This window comes from Lissotriton vulgaris, chromosome 9 (assembly GCF_964263255.1).
Source record: "Lissotriton vulgaris chromosome 9, aLisVul1.2, whole genome shotgun sequence".
Classification (NCBI taxonomy): domain Eukaryota; kingdom Metazoa; phylum Chordata; class Amphibia; order Caudata; family Salamandridae; genus Lissotriton; species Lissotriton vulgaris.
In genome coordinates this window covers 146073865-146097676 of record NC_141697.1, presented here as the reverse complement: position 1 = coordinate 146097676, position 23812 = coordinate 146073865, and the positions used below count along the sequence as shown (strand labels likewise).

The following is a 23812-nucleotide window of genomic DNA, read 5'->3' as shown; positions in this document are numbered from 1 at the left end:
GCAGAAGTCAGAGAAAAACAGAGGCCCTGTTACGTCAAAGAAATGCCCTATGAAGCCCCGGCCCTCCTTGGTCCAATGCGTGAATCCCGCTACGTCTAACCCTGGGTTGAAATCTGAGTTCTGCACTATAGGGCAAAAGTTGTCAAGCGCCAGGAAACCGCCACTCTGTCCCATGCCAACAATTATGATGCATTTTATTAAAGGTTTCACAAATGTCTCCTCCCAAACTATTTGCTATGCCCATTGAGATCTCAACTTCGTTTCAACATTCCTTATGTGAATGCCCTTCAAGCCAATGCATAGCTGCTCCTTGAGGTATTATGGTAATAAGGGAGAATTCTTTTAGCATAAAAAGAATTCTAAAAGATCAATTCTAAAAGAATTCTCCCTTATTACCATAATTTTGGCACGTTGTGTGAGTGACTTGTACGCACTCTACACTACCTTTTTTCCGGACAAGTTGGTGTTGAGGACTCAAGCAACTTTCTACCCCAAGGTTGTGATGCACTTCCATGTTGGCCAATCGGTCACCTTGCTTGCATTCTTCGCACTGTCTCAACCTAGAAAGAGAAGAGGCTCCATCATCTCGTTGCAAAGAGGGCATTGGGCTTTTGCATAGACTTATCATAGTCATTGAATAGACAATAAGATCTTTATCTAGTTCTCCGGTGCACCAAAGGGCTGGTCAGAGCAGAAGAGGACCCTATCAAGGTGGATAGTCCTCTTCAGTAAGATGTGCTTTGCGCTGGCCAAAAAGCAGCCCCTGAGGGTCTCTGGCCCATTTCTTCAAGTCACTACAACAGCATTGGCACAAGGGATGTCTGCTTTTGATATGTGTGACGAGGGGGACCCGGAAGACCCGGTACAACAACACACGAACCACTCGAAAATGAACAAAACCCTGTTGCTTTCTGTCACACAGCACCCGGAACACTGGAAGGAAGACTAGCACATTCCCCACCGACCCGAGAGTGATCTCCGGGAAGACCACTGTGTTCGAGGCATGTGGGCTGCTGAATTCATATCTGTGTATAGATCGCCGCCTAGTGTTGTGTCCGGATGATCGCACATTGTTGTCCTGGAAGAGTCTTCGAAGTATCACGAGATAGGTGGCTCCTCCCCTGGACTACAGTGCGCATGGGCATCCTCTCCATCTTCAGATTGTTTTTTTCCACCATTGGGTTCGGATGTACTTTCTTGACTCAAGTTCGGAATCGGTATAAAACACTTTTCGCAAGGCCCAAAGGCCTTCGGGGCGTCAGTATTGTCTCGTTCGGTGCCTGTACTTCATCCAGTTCTTCGAACAGGACGTCGAAGGCCGTTTGCCTTTTCGACACCAAAGGCCCAAACTACGACGACGATGGAACGGAGCCCGTTCAAGAGATGCCCCGTCTGCAACTCCAAATACCCTCACATTGATGTGCACCCAGTGTGTAATAAATGTTTATCCCCGGACCACGACGAGGCCAGCTGTATGGCTTGTTCCAAGTTCCGGTCGAAGAAGACGCTTCGACGCGCCGCACGATAGTCGGCGCAGAAAGCGGCGGCTGACCCGGAGAACATCTTCGAGGCCGATAACGATGAAGGCGTCTGAAGAGGATCCTGACCAGCAGTCGGACCCTGCATCGGAGCAAGACTCTAATTTCGGTGTGGACGACGATGAAGACTACGTCCATGATGAAGACGTCGTTGAGGCAGGAGACGACGCAGAGGCCATCGGAGCCGTCGATGACGACTCGAGCGATGAGCAAGGCCCACCTGCTGTCGCGGGGCCTAATATTGACACTGTGCTCTCTAAGGCTCAGGTCGAGGCATCGCCGGAAGGCCTTAGCCGTCGATGACGACTCGAGCGATGAGCAAGGCCCACCTGCTGTCGCGGGGCCTAATATTGACACTGTGCTCTCTAAGGCTCAGGTCGAGGCATCGCCGGAAGGCCTTAGCCGAGATCTTAATCCACATTCTATAGCCTCGCGTCAAGGCCCGGCTAAGAATACTTCCAAGGAGCCATCGGTCGATCCACCAAAATCGAAACCGAAACCAACAGAGGCGAAAACTAAACCGAAACTGTTAAAAACAGTCCTCGGATCGACGCCATCGGACTCCTTGACTCCAGTCAAGTCTCAAAGTGTCATCGACGGGGCGCCAAAGCCAGTCTCTACGGTCAAGCACGTCACTCTGATGCCGGCGACGTCCAAACATGGCGACATTGGCAAAGGACTACAGGCTAAAAAGACTGTCGAACCAAAGCTTACGGCCTCCAAGCCAATGTTGAGCAAGGCCCTCGAGTCGAAGACCAAACCCGACCCGAAAGAGCATATTGTGTCGAAGCCCAAGGCCGTACCTGCTGCACACCATGAGCTCGAGTCGACGCAAGGCCGTAAGCAAGCTGGTGATCCAACAAAGCCGATCGGATCGAAGAAGACGTCAATCTCAAAAAAGGTCGGTTCGTCTCCAGTGATTCCTCCACCAATTAAATATGGACTGCCCCCGACCGCTCGCCCCAAAGCGTTCAAGCCACAAAAGAGCACCGAAACATCCAAAAAGGTGTCGGGACTTTCCAGGTCTCAGTCCATTCCGGAGGAGGTGGTGTTCCAGGCACCCACGTATGATAATCAGTCGAAGCTCTTCATCGACTCGGATTCTAGCAGGCTCACCATTCATAAACGGAAAATCGCTCCAGAACATACTTTGGAGTCATACAAAATCCCTCTCAAAAGAAAAAGGGATTCTGCCACCTCACCTGTTCTTTTTGAACCTGTGGAGTCATATACACAGCACTATGCCTATTCTCCCACACGCACCAACGAGGATGTGGGGGAAGGTTAAAATGAGGATGAATTTACTTATCCTGCTGACACAGATCAGGAGGAACCTCAACCCTGGACTGACCCTGTTGACCCTGATGAGCCACACACTACGCCAGTGCTATAATGTCAAAACATCGCCTACTGAAGACACGGCGGCGTTTAATGCTTTCATTGAAAGGGCGGCAACTAACCATGACGTGGAAATGCACGCTGACCCAGTGGAGGAGGGCTTTCTGTTCGATACTTTCTCCACCTCCGAAAGATCAGTAAAGACATTGCCTATGCTAAAGGGTGTCCTGAAACATGCTACTGACATTTTCAAGGAGACCACAAGGGTAAGGGTTGTCAACCCAAAGATTGAAAGAAAATATCGGCCTGCGCCTGTGGACCCTACGTACATCAAGGGCCAGCTCCCATTGGACTCCCTAGTAGTGGCTAATGCTCGCAAGAGAGCAAACTCTCAGACAAGTGGTGATGCTCCTCCTCCGGACAAAGAATCCAAAATCTTGGAAGCTTCTGGCAAACGTGTAGCTGCTCAAGCGGCTAATATTTGAAGGATCTCAAATACACAGGCCCTATTAGTCACTACGACACGTTAGAGCAGCTAATGCAACACCTGCCTGATGTTTATAAAGTGGGAGCAGAAATGCTGATACAGGAAGGAAAGTAGATTTCAAATGCATCCATCAAGTGTGCACTCGATGCCGCAGACACAGCAGCTAGGGCCATCAACACTAGTGTAATGCTGAGACGTCATGCCTGGCTCCGCATCTCTGGTTTCAAACCAGAAATCCAAACAACTTTGCTCAATCAGCCAGTTAACCCTGACTTTCTTTTTGGTCCTGATGTAGACACGACCCTTGAAAAGATTAAAAAAGACACTGAGACAGCAAAATCCATGGGGGCTCTTCAGTCACAGCAGTTCAGGGGCAGTTCCTTTCGTCGCTCCGGTAACAGGGGAGCCTCTAGAGGTCAAGCATTGCAGCAAGCCCAATACAACAAAGGGAGGATGCAGACCACCTATAACAAAAATAACAGGGGTGGATATCGTGGGAACAGCACCAAAGGCAGAGGACGTGGAAATAACAATCCCAGATCCTCCGCCACCAATAAACAGTGACGCCTTGTCACTGCCCCCAGACCACATAACACCAGACGGGGGAAGACTCCAGCAGTTCCTGCCAGTCTGTGAAGGCATTACCACAGACAGGTGGGTGAGACAACTTATCCAATACGGCTATTGTCTGGAACTAACCTCCACTCCTCCCAACATACCCCCAAGACACCGTCCTATGTCCGCAGCAAGAAGTAATCTGCATGCTGCAAAAAGGGGCCATAGAACTCGTGCCTTTAGAACAGCAAGGTACAGGGGTGTACTCACTGTACTTCTTGATCCCAAAAAAGGACGGTTCCCTGCGGCCCATTCTAGACCTCAGACCCCTGAACCAGTACATCTTGTCAGAGCATTTTCACATGTTAACCTTACCGCAAGTTCTACCATTGCTCAGTCAGGGGGACTTCCTGGCAACCCTAGACCTGAAGAATGCATATTTGCACATTCCCATTCACCCAGGTCACAGGAAGTATCTCAGGTTCACCGTCAACAACCAGCATTACCAGTTCAAGGTCCTGCCTTTTGGGGTCACTACTGCCCCAGGGTGTTCACCAAGTGCTTAGCGACTGTGGCTGCTCACCTTCGGAGACAACACATCCATGTCTATCCTTACCTGGACGACTGGCTTGTCCAAGCAAAGTCAGCCCAGCAATGTGCAAGCCACATGTCCCGCACAATTCACCTCCTACACAGTCTAGGATTTTCACTGAATTACCCAAAGTCGCACCTTCAACCCACCTTCAACCCGCACATGTACAACAGTACCTAGGTGCAACTATAAATACTCTGACAGCAACAGCGCAGCCAAGCTCTGCCAGAGTCAACAGCATGCAATTGCTAATTCAGAAATTCAGGCCCCAACACTCACTCCCAGCGCAGGTATTAATACAGCTGATGGGTATGATGGCCTCCTGCATCTTCATAGTCCCGCACGCAAGGCTACGCATGCGTCCGCTTCAGGAGTGCTTGGCACGACAGTGGAACCAGGCTCATGGGCATCTAAAAGACCTAGTGTTGGTGACCGGTCGTGCATACAACTCTATGCATGGTGGAACACACAAAACCTTTGCAGGAGACGACCGCTCCAAGAGCCTGTCCCACAAATAGTGCTGACAACGGACGCATCTCTCCAGGGCTGGGGAGCTGGGGAGCGCATGTCCTCCATTATACCGTGCAGGGACTATAGACGACGCAGCAGCAGAAGATGCATATCAACCTGTTGGAGCTGATGGCAATCTTCGTGGCGATGAAGGCATTCAAATTGCACCTATGCAACAAAGTCGTGCTGATCCGGACGGACAACATGACTGCCATGTATTACATCCAAAAGCAGGGAGGCACACACTCTCCGCAACTGTCTCATCTAGCCCAGAGAATGTGGAAGTGGGCTATTCAAAGGAACATGTTCCTCATGGCGGAACATCTTCCAGGCAAGGACAACCAGATGGGGGACCTGCTCAGCAGGCACAGCCATCAGATGCACGAGTGGGAGATACACCCCTCGGCGCTCCAACCATATTTCCAGCAGTGGGGTCATCCAGAGATAGACCTATTCGCCACAAATGAAAACGCAAAATGCCTAACCTTCGCCGCCAGGTTCCCACACCCGCAGTCTCAGGGCAATGCGATATGGATGAACTGGTCAGGCAGATTTGCGTACGCTTTTCCTCCAGCACCGCTCATACAGCTAGTGGCACGCAAACTGCGGCAGCACTCCATGACGCTCATCCTGGTTGCTCCAACGTGGGCAGGCAGGTCTGGTACACCACGTTCCAGGAACTTTCAGTGGTGCCTCACCAACGGCTGCGCCTCACGCCCAGTCTCCTCACTCAAAACCATGGAGACATTCAGCACCCAGATCCACAACAGTTGAGCCTTGCAATATGGCTCCTGAGGTCATAGTTTGGCTACCTCAACTTGCCCCCTGACTGTATGAACATCATCAAGGAGGCAAGACGACCTACAACTAGGGCATGCTATGCGGCCAAATGGAAGCGATTTGTCATTTACTGTTCCAATAATTACATTAATCCGCTAGATGCGTCCACGCAAAACATCATATGTTATTTGTTGCATCTGTACAGATGCAATCTGGCATATAGTTCCATCAGGATACATTTGGCCGCCATAGCAGCATATCTTCAAAACAGGCAGCATCTTTCCCTTTTCAGGGTACCTGCCATTAAGGCTTTTATGGAAGGACTCAGGAGAGTGATCCCTCCCAGACACCCTCCTTCACCTGTCTGGAATCTAAACATAGTTCTCACCAGACTGATGGGACCACCCTTTGAACCTCTTCACTCTTGTGAGATACAGTTTCTTACATGGAAAGTGGCTTTTCTAGTAGCCATCACATCTCTAAGAAGAGTTAGTGAGCTTCTAGCCATAACTATTCAAGAGCCTTTCATACAGATTCATGCTAATAGGGTAGTGCTACGTACCAACCATAAATTCATGCTTAAGGTGGTGTCGCAGTTCCACATTAATCAAACCATAGAACTGCCAGTTTTCTTCCCAAATTCTGATTCTGTGGCAGACCGAGCACTGCACACCTTAGATGTTAAAAGAGCTCTCTTGTATTACATTGAGAGGACAAAAGATTTTAGAAAGACTAAACAACTGTTTGTTGCCTTCTCTCCACAACACAAAGGCAACCCCATTTCCAAATCAGGTATAGCCAGATGGATTGTTAAGTGCATACAGATCTGTTATCAAAAAGCTAAACGTACATTAACAGTTCCCCCAAGAGCGCATTCCACACGCAAGTTAGGGGCATCCATGGCTTTCCTAGGTAACATTCCCCTAGAGGATATATGTAGAGCAGCCACATGGACCACCATACATACATTTAACATACCATAACATAACATAACAGGCTGTTCTCAAAACCCTTTTTCAGACTGCTGCAGCTGGCACGGGCAACCACCGCTAAGGAGATAACTGCTATTTATTCTATGCACAGATATGAATTCAGCAGCCCACATGCCTCGAACTGAATATGCTACTTACCAGTATGCATCTGTTTTTGGCATGTAGGGCTGCTGACATTCATATCGCCCGCCCTCCTCCCCGGTGCCTGTCGCAGCTGTAGCACTCAGAATCATTCTCAGGCATGGTCATCACTTACTGTATTACACTCCATCTCTGCCACAATGGCGAAAAACAATCTGGGGATGGAGGCGATGCCCATGTGCACTGTAGTCCAGGGGAAGAGCCACCTATCTCGTGATACTTGGAAGACTCTTCCAGGACAACAATGTACAATCATCCGGACCCAACACTAGGCGGCGATCTATACACAGATATGAATGTCAGCAGCCCTACATGCCAAGAACAGATGCATACTGGTAAGTAGCATATTCCTCGCTGTGCCCTAGATGCGGCAGACACTGCTGCCAGAGGGGGCCCATTCCAGCATCCCCCTATAAAGATACGCTTGGCTCTGTATCACTGGCTTTAACTCAGAAGTGTAACAGAACCTTTTGAACATACCCTTTGATGACCAGCATTTCTTTGGTCCACAGGTGGATCAAACATTAGAACAGATTAAGAAAGACACAGAGACAGCTAAGACAGTGGGTGCCTTTCAGACAACTTCTCCCTGCGGCTACTTTTGCTGCACACTCCATCATTGAGGTTCAAAGACCATGTCCCCCTAAGCCTCCACATTTTTCCAGGGCACGAGGGACAACAATCCTCGCCCAGGGGTTACTTTAGAAGTCCTACAGGGGCAACAACTCCTAGAGGCAAAGGTAAATGTGCCCTCCCACCCCCAAATGAGTTGCAACAACCACCATACCCTGACTTGCCTCTTCAAACCCTTTAAGGATGTTTTCCCCACATGGCAGAAAGTCACCTCAGACCAGTGGATGATGGATACCAAAACACCAAAGGCTTCTCAAAGAAGAGGTCAAATCACTCCTTTTCAAAGGGGCTATGGAACCCGTCCCCTGCCATCAGCAGGGCAAGTGAATGTACTCGCTGTACTTCCTAATACCCAAAAAGGACTGGTCCCTCATGACCATTCTAGACCTGAGGCCTCTAAACGGATACATCCTTTTGGAGTGCATTGCTAGACGATATCTTCCACACGGAGCGTACAGTCTTGGGCTACTGTCTGGGAAGCGTTTAAGGCATATATGCTAGGCGTATCCATCTCCAACCATGCTGGAGTCTTGCCCGTCTTGAGGAATACATTGAAACGCATAGAAGAAACAGCTGGGTAAATTGGATCAGGATGAAGTGCAGCGCACGGACCCGGCAAGACAGGCACGTAGGTTGACGCTTTTGATGGAGTTCCGTGAATCCGCGGAATACGAAGCTCACTTCCTAAGTAAATATGCTCCAGCATGCCAGTATAGCGAGAGTGATAGACTGGGCCGTACCCTGGCGAGACTACTGAGGCCCTCTGCGGGGCGAGCGTTCATGACAGCGCTTCGTTCCTCCAAGGGCCAAATACTGACAGGTACTTCAGAAATTTGTGAAGAGTTCCTGGATTACTACACACAGCTATACACGCCACGTACAACGCACAGCGGAGATGACTTAACATATCTAGACGAAGTGGCGTTGGTGTGGCTAGAAAAAGCTATGCAACAATTTTTGGCATAACCATTCTCTGCAGAAGAAATCATTAACACTTTAGATGCTATAAATGGCTCTACTGCACCAAGCCTAGATGGAGTTATTTGTCATTTTTATAAGACTTACAAGTCCATACTAGTGCCATATCTCCTGGAGGTGTACGCTGAAGCTCTGGAACAGGTACCCCCACCCTTCCCCACTCTGCGGGAAGCTGTGATCATTCTACTACCTAAGCCTGGCAGTGACCCGCTTCTTTGTGGGTCATACAGGCCATTTTCATTATTGAACTTAGGCTACCAAAAAAGTAATAGCATTGCGTCGAGCTTTACTGCTGGACCAGATTGTTTCTCCAGTCCAGTCTGGCTTTGTCCCACATCGGTCCACTGCTTTGAACCTTCAAACGCTTTTTGCAACTATCAATAGAATTGACCCCGGGTACAGGCAGCTGCCGTCCTCCTAGACATGGAATAGGCATTTGCCTCCTTGGAGTGGCCTTTCTTCCCGGCGGTCATCCGACGGATGAGAGTGCCAAACAGGTTCATGTTGCTCATAGCCTTACTTTGCACATCACCCACGGCTCGAGTTTGACTCAATGGCACTCTCTCCTCCCAATTTAAGCTTTCCCGTAGTACTAGGCAGGGCTGTCCGCTTTCCCCGTTACTGATTATTATTGCATTAGACCCACTAGTGAGACACTTCCAAGAGCGACATTTACATAGATGACTCCAATTTAAAACCGGCCCGCTCCTAATTTCACTCTATGCAGACACCGTCATAATATCTGTCCGGCGCCCTCAAGAAAATTTGGACCCCCCTAATGCGGAGGTAATTAGATTTGGCAGGTATTCGGGTCTCGGTTTAAATTGGGGCATGTCGGAAATATTTCCATTTACAACCTGCACTATGAGATGGGAGTGCGAATTCCCGCTAACATGGTGCACTGACTCGACTAAATACTTGGGAATTAATATCCACTTAGAGGCAGAGCAGATCGTACGGCCCTACTATATTGGGGCTTGAGCAGCAAGTTGAGCGTTGGATAATGCTTCTGCTCTCGTTGGCCGGGATATGCGATTATTAAAACAGGTGTATTACCGAAATTCCAGTACCTATTCCAGAACATGCCCATCCCACTGCCCAATAGTTTTTATTTCATACACTGCACCCGCACTCCCGATGCTTAATAACCCTCGGTTGCATATCACTGAAGAAAAGTTGGTACAGCGCACTCTTACAAAGTACTCTTTATACACAAGTGGGGATTTCCAGGTGGATACATCATTCATAGCTCTGAAGATGGGAGGTTCAGCGAAGCCACCTTTATGGACCTATTCATTCTCAATAGACTAAGGAGTGCTCCTAGAGCGAAGATAACGGAGTTATCCCTAGAGCCTGCATCTTTTGCACCATTAACAATATTGATCACTAGCACGGAAGAGGCCAATCTACTTTGAAAATTATACAAAGCCTGCATGACACTAATCCCCACTAGAGATGCCAAAATCCAGGAACGGTGGAAACGCGATGTGGGTCAACCCATAGAAGACGCTCATTGGTCCTTCTGCTGCACCCAGACCAAGAAAGTTTCCCTGAATAGCCACCACAAATGTATCCAGTTTTAAGTTCCTATGGAGGGGGTACATATCCCCAGTTAAGCTTCACTCAATAGACCCCACTCAGTCACATACATGCTCCTAATGTGGTATGCACCACTCCGAGTTAACTCATTTGACCTGGAACTGCGCCAAAATTGGAGCTCATTGGAGAGAGGTTTACAGCATCCTATCTCGTATGACACTCCTTGACCTTCACTCCACACCTGAGGTGGCCTTGTTGGTATGTTATGTTATAGGTTGTTTTGTAGCGCGCTCTGCTACTGGGGAGTATCCTGGCGCGTTGCGGAGGTGACCAAACATAACACAGAGAGACAGCCTAGACCTAGCAAACAAACAGATGGGTCTTGAGATCCTTCTTAAACTTGGATAGACACTGGGCGGTACGCAAATGAAGAGGGAGAGCATTCCAAGCCTTCGCAGTTACCACAGAAATAGATTGGCCGCCCAGCCTAGCCCGCTTATAGCGGGGAAGAGTCAGTTTGGCCAGCGAGGCTGACCTGAGACAGCGAGAGGGAGTGTAGAAAGAGAAGCGCTTCCTCAGGTAGCCGGGCCCAAGCTTGTGGACAGCTCTAAATGACAGCACGAGAGATTTGAACATAATTCTCTGAGCTACAGGAAGCCAGTGAAGTACGCGCATGTGTGACCGAACACTCTGCCATTTCGGAATGCTAAACAAAAGGCGGACCGCGGCGTTCTGGACAACCTGCAGTCGTTTGACCAGATACGCCGGGATACCACAAAACAAAGCATTAGCATAGTCCAATCTGGACAAGATGAGGGCACGCGCAACCGATTCCCTAGCTTCTCTGGGCAGCAGAGGGAAGAATTTTCTTAAAGCCCTTAGCGTAGCAAAACAGGTCCCTGACAGCTTCTTGATATGGTTCTCAAATCTGAGGTCTTCTCCAAACCAAATTCCGAGGTTCTTAGCCGGGCCTCCCATCACCTTAGGACTAGGAAAATCAGGGGGCCACAACTCATTCTTAAAGTTGGAGGGGAAGGACCCATAGAAGAGGACCTCTGACTTATCCTCGTTGCATTTAAGCTGGGCCATCGCCAGCCAATTAAACACCGAGGAAAGACAGAGGTGAACAGCCGTTGTATCCAGCTGGTCATCCGGCCAGGTAAAGAGCAGCTGGGTGTCATCAGCGTATCCGATGACCTTAGCCCCAAGCTGTTCGGCCAGGTATATCACAGGGGTGATGTAGGCGTTAAACATCAACGGGCTCAAAGTGGAGCCCTGAGGGACCCCTGTGCAGAGTGGTTTGGCCTTTGAGGCAAACGGCGGCATCCATACTTGCTGCGTCCTATCAGAAAGGAAGGATGACAACCAAGCCAGTTCCCTGCCGCCAATGCCAATCTCAGACAGTCTAGCAAGGAGGAGATTATGGGGGACGGTATCGAACGCGGCAGAGAGGTCTAAAAGAATCAGGACCGCTCTGCCGCCACCATCCAAGCACTCTCGAATGGCCTCCGTCACCTCCACCAAAGCTGTCTCTGTGCTAAAGGCCGCTCTGAACCCTGACTGCGCCGGGTGCAGGGCATTGGATTTTTCGATAAAGCTGTCCAGTTGGCGAAAAGCCACCTTCTCACAGATCTTCGCCTGGGCAGGTAGCAAAGATATAGGACGATAATTCCCCGGTACCGTAGCCTCAAGCCCTGACTTCTTCAGTAAAGGGAGCAGCATAGCTTGCTTCCAGCATCCCGGAACCGTGGCAGAAGACAGTGAAAGGTTCACAATCTGGGTGACCTCAGTACATACAGTAGACGCCACTCCAGAGAGAACCCGGGCAGGGCAAGGGTCAGAAGGTGAGCCCGATTTCAGGGACTGAAGGAGAGCCTGGACATCAGGCTCCTCTGCCACTGAAAAATCCAGAAACTGCTGTGCGGGGCAATGGACTGTTTGAGAGGCAGTAGTCATCAGAATATTGCCTGTGGGCAAGGCAGCGAGTAAATCCCTTTGAATTTTTTCAATTTTTTCTCTGAAAAAACAGGATAGCTCCTCGCACCATTGAGAAGAAGAGGGAAGCAGTGGTGAGTCTGCCACAGGGGATAAAAAGCTTTTGACAATAGAAAAGATCTCACGGCTATTGTTACTAGCTTTAGCAATCCTCCCAGCATAGTAACCGCCCTTAGCTAATCTGATGGCGGCATGATATTCCCTCTGGGCAGTCCTCAGGATTGCTTTAGCCTCTGGCTGATAGTCTCGTCTCCAAGCCCGCTTTAATTTCTTACAGCCACGTTTCAAATCCCTTAAATCGGGCGAAAACCATGGCTGAGAAGGGATGCAGCGAGGTCGGGACGGGGCATTAGGCTTTGTGGATTCTTTGACCGCACATTCCATCCACCCATTAAAGCCACTAACCGCCTCTTCCAGCTCCCCGCTGATTATTGGTCGGGACTCAATTAAGGCTCGCTCAAAGGAGGCAATGTTGATCTTTGGAGGGAGGTCCAGGACCGGACCCGTGCTCACTCTATCGAGTCCATCCACCTGCCAGGCAAAACGGACCAGTTTGTGGTTGGACCACGTCACTCTATCCGATCTAAGTGCCACAATGGGAAAGTTGGAACAGACCAAGTCGAGTAAGTGACCCCCCACATGAGTCGGACCTTCCACCCATTGTTTGAGTTGGGCCAGTTCCAAGATCTCTGCCAGGCAGCTGGCCATAGATGAATCATTGGCCTCCATATGGATGTTAAGGTCCCCCAGTAAAAGGTACTTTGAAAAACTCAAGACTCTGGGCACTATACACTCCTCCAGTGACTCAATAAAGGGGCCAGCATATCCTGGTGGTCTGTAGACTAGAGACCCCCCCAGGGTAAAGTGAGGATTAATCACCAGGGAGAAGTGGACACCTCTCCATCCGCCAAACCACCAGCCTGTTCAGTGGAAAGGCTCCATCCCTCTCTGTGAATAATGGCTAAGCCACCTCCCCTGCCCGTCGGGCGGTCCACCCTAACAATTTTAAACCCTCTAGGAACAGCAAGTTCAATACTAGGGGCGCACGAGCCATTAAGCCATGTCTCCGTGATAAAAAGGAGCTCCAGCCCGCCATCGCCCATAGTATCAAAGATGTCATCGGTATGTTTAGACATGGATCTGGCGTTAATCAGGCCAGCCCTGACCAGAGTGGGACCAAGCCTGATATCTGCTCGAATGGCTGTTAGCACAGGGGCGAAAACGCAGTTCGTGCACTTCTGCACCTCACAATCCGGCCCAGCTAGACCGCATCGAGCATCACAGGGGGTGGAATTCAGCATCAGAAGCGCATTTCTTGAATATCTAATGGCGCCTCCCAGGCGTCTACGGGGGACAGAGGGACATATTTGTCCAGAATATCCCGAAAAAGCTGCCCAGATTCACGTCAATTGCGTTGATGTTTGCCAAACGAGATATAGCTCTTAACTGGAGTAATAAGGTCATCCCTACTCCTAAAGCCTGGATAAACAGCCTTATTTATTGTAACACAAATTGCGACCTATTTGTATCTACTTTCCTGTGACATCCAGACCTAAGGACATATGGGGTTCCCAAAAGAATTACCTGTTGGAGTTTGAAGGGATCACAGCGGCACAGCCACCTCATGGGATGGTTCCTACTGGAGTAGGTTGACTCACCCCATCCCTCTCCCCGCAACTCCAATCTTGCAGATGAAAGTGTCAAAGGGTATATTTCGAAATTTGTGGGGAATATCATGAGAGTGATAGATTGCTAGAGACAGGGTGGTCCAAGTACTTGCTGTCACCGGCTGAATTTGTTTGATTGTAACTTCACTATTTCAAAATCCAATAACTGTATGGTATTCTACTGCATTGCTGCATAACGTGATATATTGTTATTTATATGAAAATGGTAACTACAGTTTTGTTTTTTTTAAATGTGCTGTGTGCAAATGCTGCTCATATGTCTGTTATGGCCGGCCCATAGTTTAGTCCTGTAGAAGATACCTAAACCACTTCATATAAATGACTTCAGAGAATTAAAAATCCGGATATTGTGCTGAGTAGAGTTCATTTTTATCTCAAACAATACTTTTTCTTGTAACAAAGAGAATTAATATTTAATATAGGTTGGTAAAATTACTACCATTGAGTAGCTAGCAATACAACACCTGTTAGTTTGCACCAAGGTGCCCCAAGGGGTGATATTTTGCTTCAAAGATCCATCTCTTATGTTCCTCTGTTATAAAAAAAAATCAGTCAAAACTTCCTGGATGTGTGATTTTTATTGTTCAAAGACTCACCTTTTTGCATTTAGTTTAGACACAGCTGGCCAGATGTGCTACCATTTTAAGCAGTTGCAAACGAAGATGTAGGTAGTTTGTGACCCCTAAAAGGGTTGTAGCATGTATCAACCCTATTTTGCGAGTTGAGACCCTTTTACCAACTCGCAAAATAGGGTTTGCGAGTCGCTATTAGAAAGGGGTGTGCCAAGAGCATCCCTTCCTAATAACGAGTCACAGGAGGATGTGTGATTGTTTTGTGAACGTAATGCTGTTGCAAAACAATCGCGGTTTACTGCCTACTTCAAGTAGGTGGTAAGACACTCGCAAATTGGAAGCAGTTCCCTGGGGGCCCCTTACCCTTTGTGATTGGCAGCGAAAATGTTTTTTAATAGAAGGCAGTGGTCTGAATGAAACTAAAACGTTTTATTTTTTAAACCCATCCCAGTGTCCTTTAAGGAAAACTGGTTGTTTTATTTACAAAGCAGGTCAAAAGGGGGTGGTGATGGACGGAGCATCTGAATCAATCAAACATCACACCCAGTCAAAAGATCTGGGTTTAATCCATCACCGTTCTTTAGCCCACTATGCTACCCCAGTTCAGACATGGCTATATGCAAATCAGTCTGGCCCTGTGCCTCATGGGAACAGTCCAGCCCGAACTGCCAAGCCATGTCTTCCCTGGACCGGAAACAAGCTTCAGAGGACCGGTTTCTGGCATTCCAGCCGTCTTCAGCCCGGCTTGCTTGAATCCAGTGGCATATTGGGCAAGGGACTCACGTCTGAGCATACACTGCCACACTTATGGCGGCCAAAAGAGGTACGCTTGTTTCCGGTCCAGGGAAGACATGGCTTGGCAGTTCGGTCTGGACTGTTCCCATGAGGCACAGGGTCAGACTGATTTGCATATAGCCATGTCTGAACTGGGGTGGCAGAGTGGACTAAAGAACGGTGATGGATTAAACCCAGATCTTTTGACTGGGTGTGAGTGTTTGATTGATTCAGATGTTCGTCCATCACCACCCCCTTTTGTACCGTTATTTACAAAGCAGACGCAGTCATGGGGGTCTGGTGTCCCCAGCAGACCACCATCCCAGTGGTATTGCCCAGTCCCAATGGGATGCAAATGTGTCTGAGACACATTAGTACATTTCCTTTTGCAACTTGCAAATTGTTAGTCGCTAAAATTTCCAAAATACAGACCGCAAAAGGAAATAGTCGTACATCTGGCCCCTTCTACTTTATTTTTTCCATTTATTCACAATGCTTAGGAATCTGTTCTCTTTTTTTGTGAAGGTATGACGTCAATGGTGGTCCAGCTTCCAGGATCTTCAATGCCTATTCAGTTGAAGGGTATCATCACCAATCCAATTACACTGTCAACTACTACCAATTCTAATATTGCTCCAACCATGTCAAGAGCTGCCCAACTCCCAACTGGTATGTTTCATTTTTTTCTTCTTTAATGTATCCATTTTGTCGAAATGATTAGTTCATTTATATTTAATGTATGAGATAATGTACTTCCTGCCTTACATTATTAGGATATTGCAAGTAACGGGGAGTTCCATTACCATAAAAAGGAACGAGGCCAAAGACCAAGTTCCTGTATAAGGTGATGGAAATCTGAGGTGGCTTGCAGTATTGTTCTCATGTGCGGTCGCCTATCAGTGTCTTTTTGTAAAAAGAGACCAAAAAAATTGCCACAACCAATCAGAGTAGCCTCACCCCATAGAACCCTCACGAGAGAGCCTCAGATTTTCTACCGCAAGTTGTGCTAAGGGAGTCTCCACTGAGCTCTGCTCAGATTTCTCTTCAGTTTTGGGATTTTCTTCTTTTTCTACTCTACTATGTCTGATAAGGAGAAGAAGGCATTTTTTAGAGCTTGTGCTACCTGTTCAAAGAAGAGGCTGTACATTGAGGACAAGCATAAAGACTGTATATACTCAGATTGTAAGATCTGCAGAACTTTCCCTACGAAGACACTGAGAGACAGGGAAGGCCGCTAGTCAACCTGGTTGCAGAAAATGAAGTCTCGTAAGGAGATTTTATCATCCGACAGCGAGGATTCTTCCTCAGCTGCGTCCTCCAGAAGATCCAAGAAAAGGAGTAGGTCCTCCCCTTCAATATCATCTGAGCCCCCTGTTGAGGTCTTGCAAAAGACCTCTAATAGGTCTGAAAGGCCCAGTCCTAAACAATCTCCTCACCGAGGTGTAAAGGAGAGGCTGGGACAGACTGAGGCGACACAGTCATCAAAGAAGGTACAGAAAATCCTTTCTATTGCTTCTCCACCATCTGAAAAGGAGAAGGTATTCAAGAAACCTTCTACTGTCCCTCAGGAAGGAAAATTGGATAAGAAAACTCGTCAGTCGGCGACGGAAACATCTGGTACATCGACAACAACATCCAAAATACACTGGACCGTCAACGGCAGCTTCGTCGTCGTTTAAGGTACATGTTCCCTTCTCATCGACGATGGTGGCTACATCTTCGACGTCGACGATGATGACATCGAAAATAGCGTCGACTGCTGCAACGTCAACGAGAACAACAACGACAGCGGTGATGATTCTGACAACACCGTCGACGATCAGTCCATCGTCAACGAGGTCCATCTCTCCGTCGGCGACAAGTTCGTTGACGTTTCCGTCGACGACGAGCTCGTCGACGACGTCGTAGACGATTTAAAGGGTCCACATTTCTATAAAGAGACAAGATCACCCCAGAGATGACATCCCCTTGCAGAGTGACACCCTTGCCTCAAACTTTGCTTTTTGAGGAGGAATCAGATGATGAGGATGACCCTTATGGAGATGCTTATAGCACATCCCAACTTCAAGTGAAATATCAAGAATCAGACTCTGATGACTTCTATACGGAGGAAGGCCATTTTGTTTAGCTAGAGAGGCCTCAACAACAATCTCGTCCGGACCTGGTGGCAATGCCGTCCTCTCTCATAACGGACTTGCATATGATGCTACAGCACTACAGGAGAAGGTTTCCGTCTCAAGCTTCAGACCAGCAAGCGCAGCCTCCTCCATCCATTCCTGCTACTCCTCCAATTACAGTGACACCTCATGTGTCTCGAGCTTCAGAGCCAGAACCAAGAGAAAGCCATCAGGAAGTTATTGCTATTCAGGATGATGATGATGACTCAACTGATGAAGATCATCAGGTAGATCAACCCCCAGACCCGGATAGAGATTGGGACGACAATGTTATTCAAGATCCAGCCTCACCATTGCCGGATCCTGCTACCTCTCCTCCAGCAGACATTGGAGGTTTCCATAACCTTATGGAGAGGGCGTCCAAGAGGACTGGTCTTCCTATTAAAACAGTTCAGTCAGACTGTTTCCTTTACGATTTCAAGGAGCCTTACAGAAAATCCATCCGTTCAATACCGATAATCGAACATGTGTGGTCGGAAGGTACTAAGTGTAGGAAGGTGGATATCTGACTATGGTTACCCCCAACTTTTTGCCTGGTGTTTTGCTGGTTTTTCGACTTAGTTGACCTGGGACCCTGCTATTCAGGGCCCCGGGCCTACTGCTCTCTCTGTAAAATGGATTCCATGTGCCTTAGGTGTATTTACCAATTGGTACTGGGCCACCTTATCAGTCCTTGTACAGCATACCTTAGGTATCCAGGGCCTAGATGTACCCAGGGCCTACCAGGGGCTGCAGCATGTATTATGCCACCCCTGGCTGGCCATCCAAATCTGACACAACTGGCTGCCCGACAGCTGGGGCACGGTGGTGTAATCACCCTTTGCTTTAGATATAGTATCCCTATATCTAACCCTAAAATGGACACAGGTATTCCTATCAGTCACTCCTATGGCAGGCCTTAACAATCCTGAAGGCAGAGTGCTTGGAATTATGTGAGATGGTGCTCTGGCATGAGCTGAGCCCGTCTGCAGCTTGCGGAACCAAGTCCTAATAGCTGTTCCATGATAACGCGTACCATATACTCTTAAGTGCATTATAATCCTCGTGGTTATTTGCCAACTTTGATATCGCTTTATCAAAACATGCCGAGTAAGGTGTCATACGAATTGGAATACTAACCCCTCGCCAATTCTGGCGACAGGGTTAGCATTCCACCCTTCTAGAGGGACACGACATGTATGTAACTGTGAACCCCGGTTAAAGTTAACTCGAGCCTCAGCATCACAAAATGGATGCTGCCACCACAGACACAAGTCTGACCTCCTGCTGCTGGGAGTCCTTCCAGCGAGGAGAGCTTGGACAAAGGGTTTCCTGTCGGGGGCGGTGCTAGCACCATCCCAGACAGGGTTTTGTGTATCCCAGGTAGGCAGGGCTGAGAGGAAGGTGACTGCAAGTGGCACCCCGGTGCTCACTGTGCATATGCCGGCTCAAACCAGTTCCAGGGGCACACCAGCCCCTGAGCTGGGGAAAGTCCGGACAAGGGAGAGGGGTGTAACCACCCCCCTCCTGGTCCCACCCTTGGGCAGGACCTAGTCGCGTGCCAGCCCCTTTTCTTAAAATAAAGGTAGGAGCGGGCCCCATTCCCAAATTAGATAATTCGGAATCTTGACTACTTTCCACGAAAGGACTCTTGACTATTTCTGAAGACTCTCCCTTGTGGCTAAGGAGTAGCCACCCTGCACCAGCGGGCACCATCTAAGCGCATGCAGTTTGCTGTAAGTCCATCCTCCGGATCAAGACTGCCCAGCTCGACGAGACCCGGATTTCCTGGCATCTCTGACCTCTACCTGCATCATCAGCCCAGCTGAGATTCGTGGGTGTGACGAGACCTGAAGGGATCCTCGAATGAGTGCTTTGGGGTTTGAGAAGCCCTAAACCTGAGCAGCTCCAGCACAGAAGTCCAGCCCCCCAGCATCCACGAGATCTGCGTGGGGCCCTTCTGCTCTTTGCTGCTCACCGCGTTGTCCGGCCACTTGCCTGCTGGCTTGTAGCCCTCCTGATGACGAACCACGACGATTGCATCGCTGGTCTGGTTGCTCCAGACTGGCCCTTGCTCCCTTCCAAGAGAGGAGCACCCCGGACCCTCCTGGTCCACTCCAGACGCCATCTTGAGTCCACCGCGTGGGCTTGCCTTTGCCAAGGTTTGTTGCCCCAATCCTGGGTCCAGCATCGCCGACAGCAGACACCTACGTGGGACAGCTCGCACCTCCATCCTGGTCGCCGACAACGCCTCCTGGTCCGAGAGACAGCAGAGTCCAGCGTCGCCCACTCACCTGGTCGAGGTGACTTCATCCCGTGCCTTCCTGGTGCCCACCTAATCACTGGCTAGTGATTAAGAACTGAGTCCCCTCTGCTTTCAGGTCGTCTCCATCTTCGATCCAGGCTTGGATCACTCCGGACATCATCACTGGTCGCCTGCCAGCAACTTCTTCTTTCAGGCTCCATAGACTGTAACAAGGATTCCCGACGTCTTTTGAACCCTATGCAGCCGCAGCCCCTGGGCTAGGTATCTTGAGCATTTCGGTGCTCCAACGTAGGTTCACTATCTAAGTGTCCAGATCCTTTTTCGTTTTCAGCCTACCTAGTCAGATTCGTCCGATAACACTAACTTTACAAATACTAGTATCCATAGACTTTGTCCCGCATCCCGCGTGAGAGTGCACACTCTGCACCCGATCTCCCTAGGCCTCCTGCTCCTAACCTGAAGGTTCAGTAGTGTAGTCCTAGCGATCCTAAAGCCTCTGGATCTTGTTACTTACCTGCTAGTATTTCGCATTCCACTTTTGTAGTATATGGTTTTTCGTGCCCCTTGGGCATTTGTGTAAATTGTGCAACTTAAAGTATTTTCTTAAGAGTTTTGTTGTGTGCTTAGCTCCCTGACTCATAAAGAGATCAGGGTAGACTTGTTTTAAATAAATATCCTTTTATTTTCATAACTTGTGTGGTGTCCTTTCACTTGGTGTTCAAGGGGTATATGTGATGGTATAACAGCTGGCTTAACACACCCTCTAGAGTTTAGCCTAAAGACTGCTCTTGTCCATGCTACTAGGATAGCTGGTCTATAAGGTTGACTTACAACCAATCATCAATAAGGGTTGTTTGGAATGATACACAGTGATCACTAGAATAGTGAGCACTACATATCAGGCCAACTTCTCACACTAAGGTGATGCAGAATCCAGCTACAGTCATTCCTGTTCTTCCCCGGCTGGAGAAAAAATATAAAGCTCCTTAAAATAGCCCCACTTGCCTGACTGGTCAACCAAAGCCGGACTCAGTTATTTCCCAGGCAGCGCAAAGAAAGTCCAAAAATCCATCAGCGCCCCTTACGACACCGCCAGACAAAGAGGGGAGACGCCTGGACAATGTGGGAAAAAGGTTCTCCTCAATGTCTAGTCTTCTAGTTTGAGCTGCTAATGCTCTTGCAATCCTGGGTAGATATGATCGCCAAATGTGGTGCGATTTATCCCCGTTTGTTGACCAACTTCCGGATGGTGCAAAGGAAGAGGCCAGGAAGATACTGGCGGAGAGAGAACGTTCATCTACAGAAGTGATAGATTGTGCTATGGACATAGCAACCACCGCTTTTCGAGCTCTAGCGGGATCAGCAGTTTGTATGTATGTATTTTGATGTTTGTTAGGTGCCTGTATCCACCCGTAGGTCTCACAGCGCCAGCCGGGTGTGAAGGGGTTGAATCATTGACTCACTCCTGCCGGAAGAGCCAAGTTTTCAAGAGTTTACGTAAGCTTCTGTGGTTGTGTTCATCGCGTAGCTGGATGGGAACTGAGTTTCATGTTTAAGGCCCAAGTTTGGAGAATGCTCTGTTTCCTGTTCTGATAGTTCGAACTTTAGGTACTGCTAAAAGTCGTTTGTTGGAAGAGCTGAGGGCTCGGACAGGTGTGTATCTTCTTAGTTTATTTGCGAGGTACACAGGTCCATTCCCGTTGAGAGTTTTATGAATTGTACAACAGGTTTTAAAGATGATCTTTTTTTTCACTGGCAACCAGTGAAGGGCCTTTAGAGAGGGAGCTGAATGAGAGCGAGAAGGAAGATTGACGACCAGTCTGGCCTCCGTGTTCTGCAGTACCTGGAGTTTAGACAGGTGTTCATCGTTGCTGCCTGCGAGTAATGCATTGCCGTAATCTAGGCGGCTAATGATGAGGCCCTGTACAAGGGGCATCCGAGAAGAGAGCGGAATCGACTTAAAGATTTTTTTTTTAGGGTTTTCAGGATGCCAAAGCTGGTGCGCACAGTGGTGTTAATGTGCTCTGCCATGGACAGCTTATCGTCGATGATAAAGCCTAGATTACGTGCTGATTTTTTGGGAGGTGGACATGGGCCTAGGACCGGAGGCCACCATTCATTGGTCCACACTATGTGCGCATTGCCGAAGAGTATGATCTCCGTTTTACTGGCATTCAGTAACAGGTGGTTGTTAGCCATCTAATTACTGACTGAGGCCATGCAGTTGGAAAAAAGTTTTAAGGCGTCAGGGCTGGCTTCGGGCAACCTGGTTTCGCCAGGAAGTTCAAAATAAGATCTTGGACTTACCTTATGTCGGAGAAATGCTTTTTGGAAAGCATATAGATGATGCCCTTCAAGACATCAAGAAGGACACGGCAAGGTCCTTGAGGACATTGCATTACCGCAAGGTTCCTTTCAGGGGTGCGAAAGGGAGAGCTTTTTCGTCTTACAGAGGTGGCAACAAACAACGCTACTCTTCTTACTCACAGTCCTCTCAGTCATACAAGCCCCAATACTCGCAGCGCCAAGGCCAATCGGCGTCTTTCTTTCGCCAACCATCAAGAGGACAACAGGGACGTCAGGGGAGGGATAATTCTAAACGACAATAGCGGCTTCATAGCTCTGTCTACTGTTCCTCCCCCTCTAGTAACATCAGTGGGGGCAAGATATCAGAATACCTCCACAACTGGAATATTATTACATCGGATCGGTGGGTCCTCAACATCATACAATTCGGCCACACACTGGAGTTTCCAAAATTTCCACCATCCAGATCTCCTCGTGCCACAGAATCAAAACATCTGAATCTTCTGCGTCTCGAAGTTCAACAGCTCAAAGGAGCAATAGAATCAGTTCCTAAGACCCAACGAGGAAATGGATTCTATTCCAGGTTTTTCCTGGTTCGCAAGACAGAAGAAAAGTGGCGCCCAATTCTAGACCTGAGGGAGCTCAACGTCTATCTCATAAAACTCTTTTCGGATGGTTTCTCTCCAGGATATATTGTGTCTCCTAAATCCTGGCGATTATATGGCAACTCTGGATCTAGAGGACGCATATTTTCATGTTCCCATTCATCCGGCCCACAGGAGGTATATTCGCTTCACAGTAGCCGAGAGCCACTTTCAGTTCAGAATCCTACCTTTCGGACTAAGATCTGCACCGCGGATATTTACAAAGGTATTGGCACCAGTGGCAGCTTTTCTCAGAAGACAGTCTCTGCAGGTGTTTCCCTACCTGGACGACTGGCTGATAAAAGCTCCATCCTCTCAAGCAGCCTCAAAAGCAGTCGAGGATTGTATTCAACTCTTCAGTCATCTGGGTCTAGGTCTAAACAGAAGTTGTCTGTCCTTCTTCCTTCCAGGTCGGCAAGATTTCTGGGTGCCATTCTGGATACAACTCATTGTAAAGCTTTCCCTTCAGAGGAAAGACAGAACAGACTGATTCTTTCTGCCAACCGATTTCAAAGGAAACAAACTCTTTCAGTCCGTCAGTACAAATCCCTTCTAGGATTGATGTCATCTTGCATTGTATTGATTCCACACTGCAGGCTTCACGTGTGTCCCCTGCCGGAACAGATAGACTTGCAATGGCGTCAAGCAGAGGGTTCTTTCGAGGACAGGATAAAGATTACTCCTGTCATGAAGAAAGCAATCAGGTGGTGGACTATAACAAGCAATATCGAGGAAGGTCTCTCCTTCACGATTCCTCCCTCTCCGTTAGTTCTGACCACAGACGCTTCTCTAGAAGGCTGGGGGGCGGTATTACAGGATCTTCAAGTGAGCGATCACTGGTCTCCAGAGCTTCACACCTCTCATATAAACCTACTGGAACTGCGAGCAGTTAGTTTAGCTCTACAAGCTTTCCTCCCAAAAATTCGGAATTCTACAGTCCTGATGCGTACAAACAACACAACGGCCATGCATTATGTGAACAAGCAGGGCGGAACAAAATCCAAATTTCTTTCAAGGGAAGCACAGGAGATCTGGGAATGGGTTATTCATCAGCAGAACATCTTCCAGGTTCCCTCAATGCGGAGGCGGATTCATTGAGCCGCCTAAGGTTGGTCTCCCACGAATGGGAATTGGATCAGAGAACTCTCGAAAGAATATTCTCTCGTTGGGGCACTCCTCTTATAGACCTGTTCGCGACTCCAGAGAACAAGAAATGCCATTTCTACACAAGCAGGTATCACCATCGAGGGTTGTTGGGGAATGCCCCTTCGATAGCCTGGTCAGGCGCATTTCTTTACGCCTTTCCACCGATTCCTTTGATACCAAG

General features: G+C 48.5%; 1 protein-coding gene across 1 annotated transcript in view; it reads left to right on the top strand.

Moving 5' to 3' along the window:
* Window positions 1-23812, top strand: part of MGA (MAX dimerization protein MGA) — a 734728-nt gene that overhangs the window by 686101 nt on the left and 24815 nt on the right. Inside the window, exon 24 of the mRNA XM_086937233.1 lies at window positions 15638-15781. Within this exon, the coding sequence (XP_086793359.1) occupies window positions 15638-15781 (144 nt within the window). The remainder of the gene's footprint in view (window positions 1-15637; window positions 15782-23812) is intronic.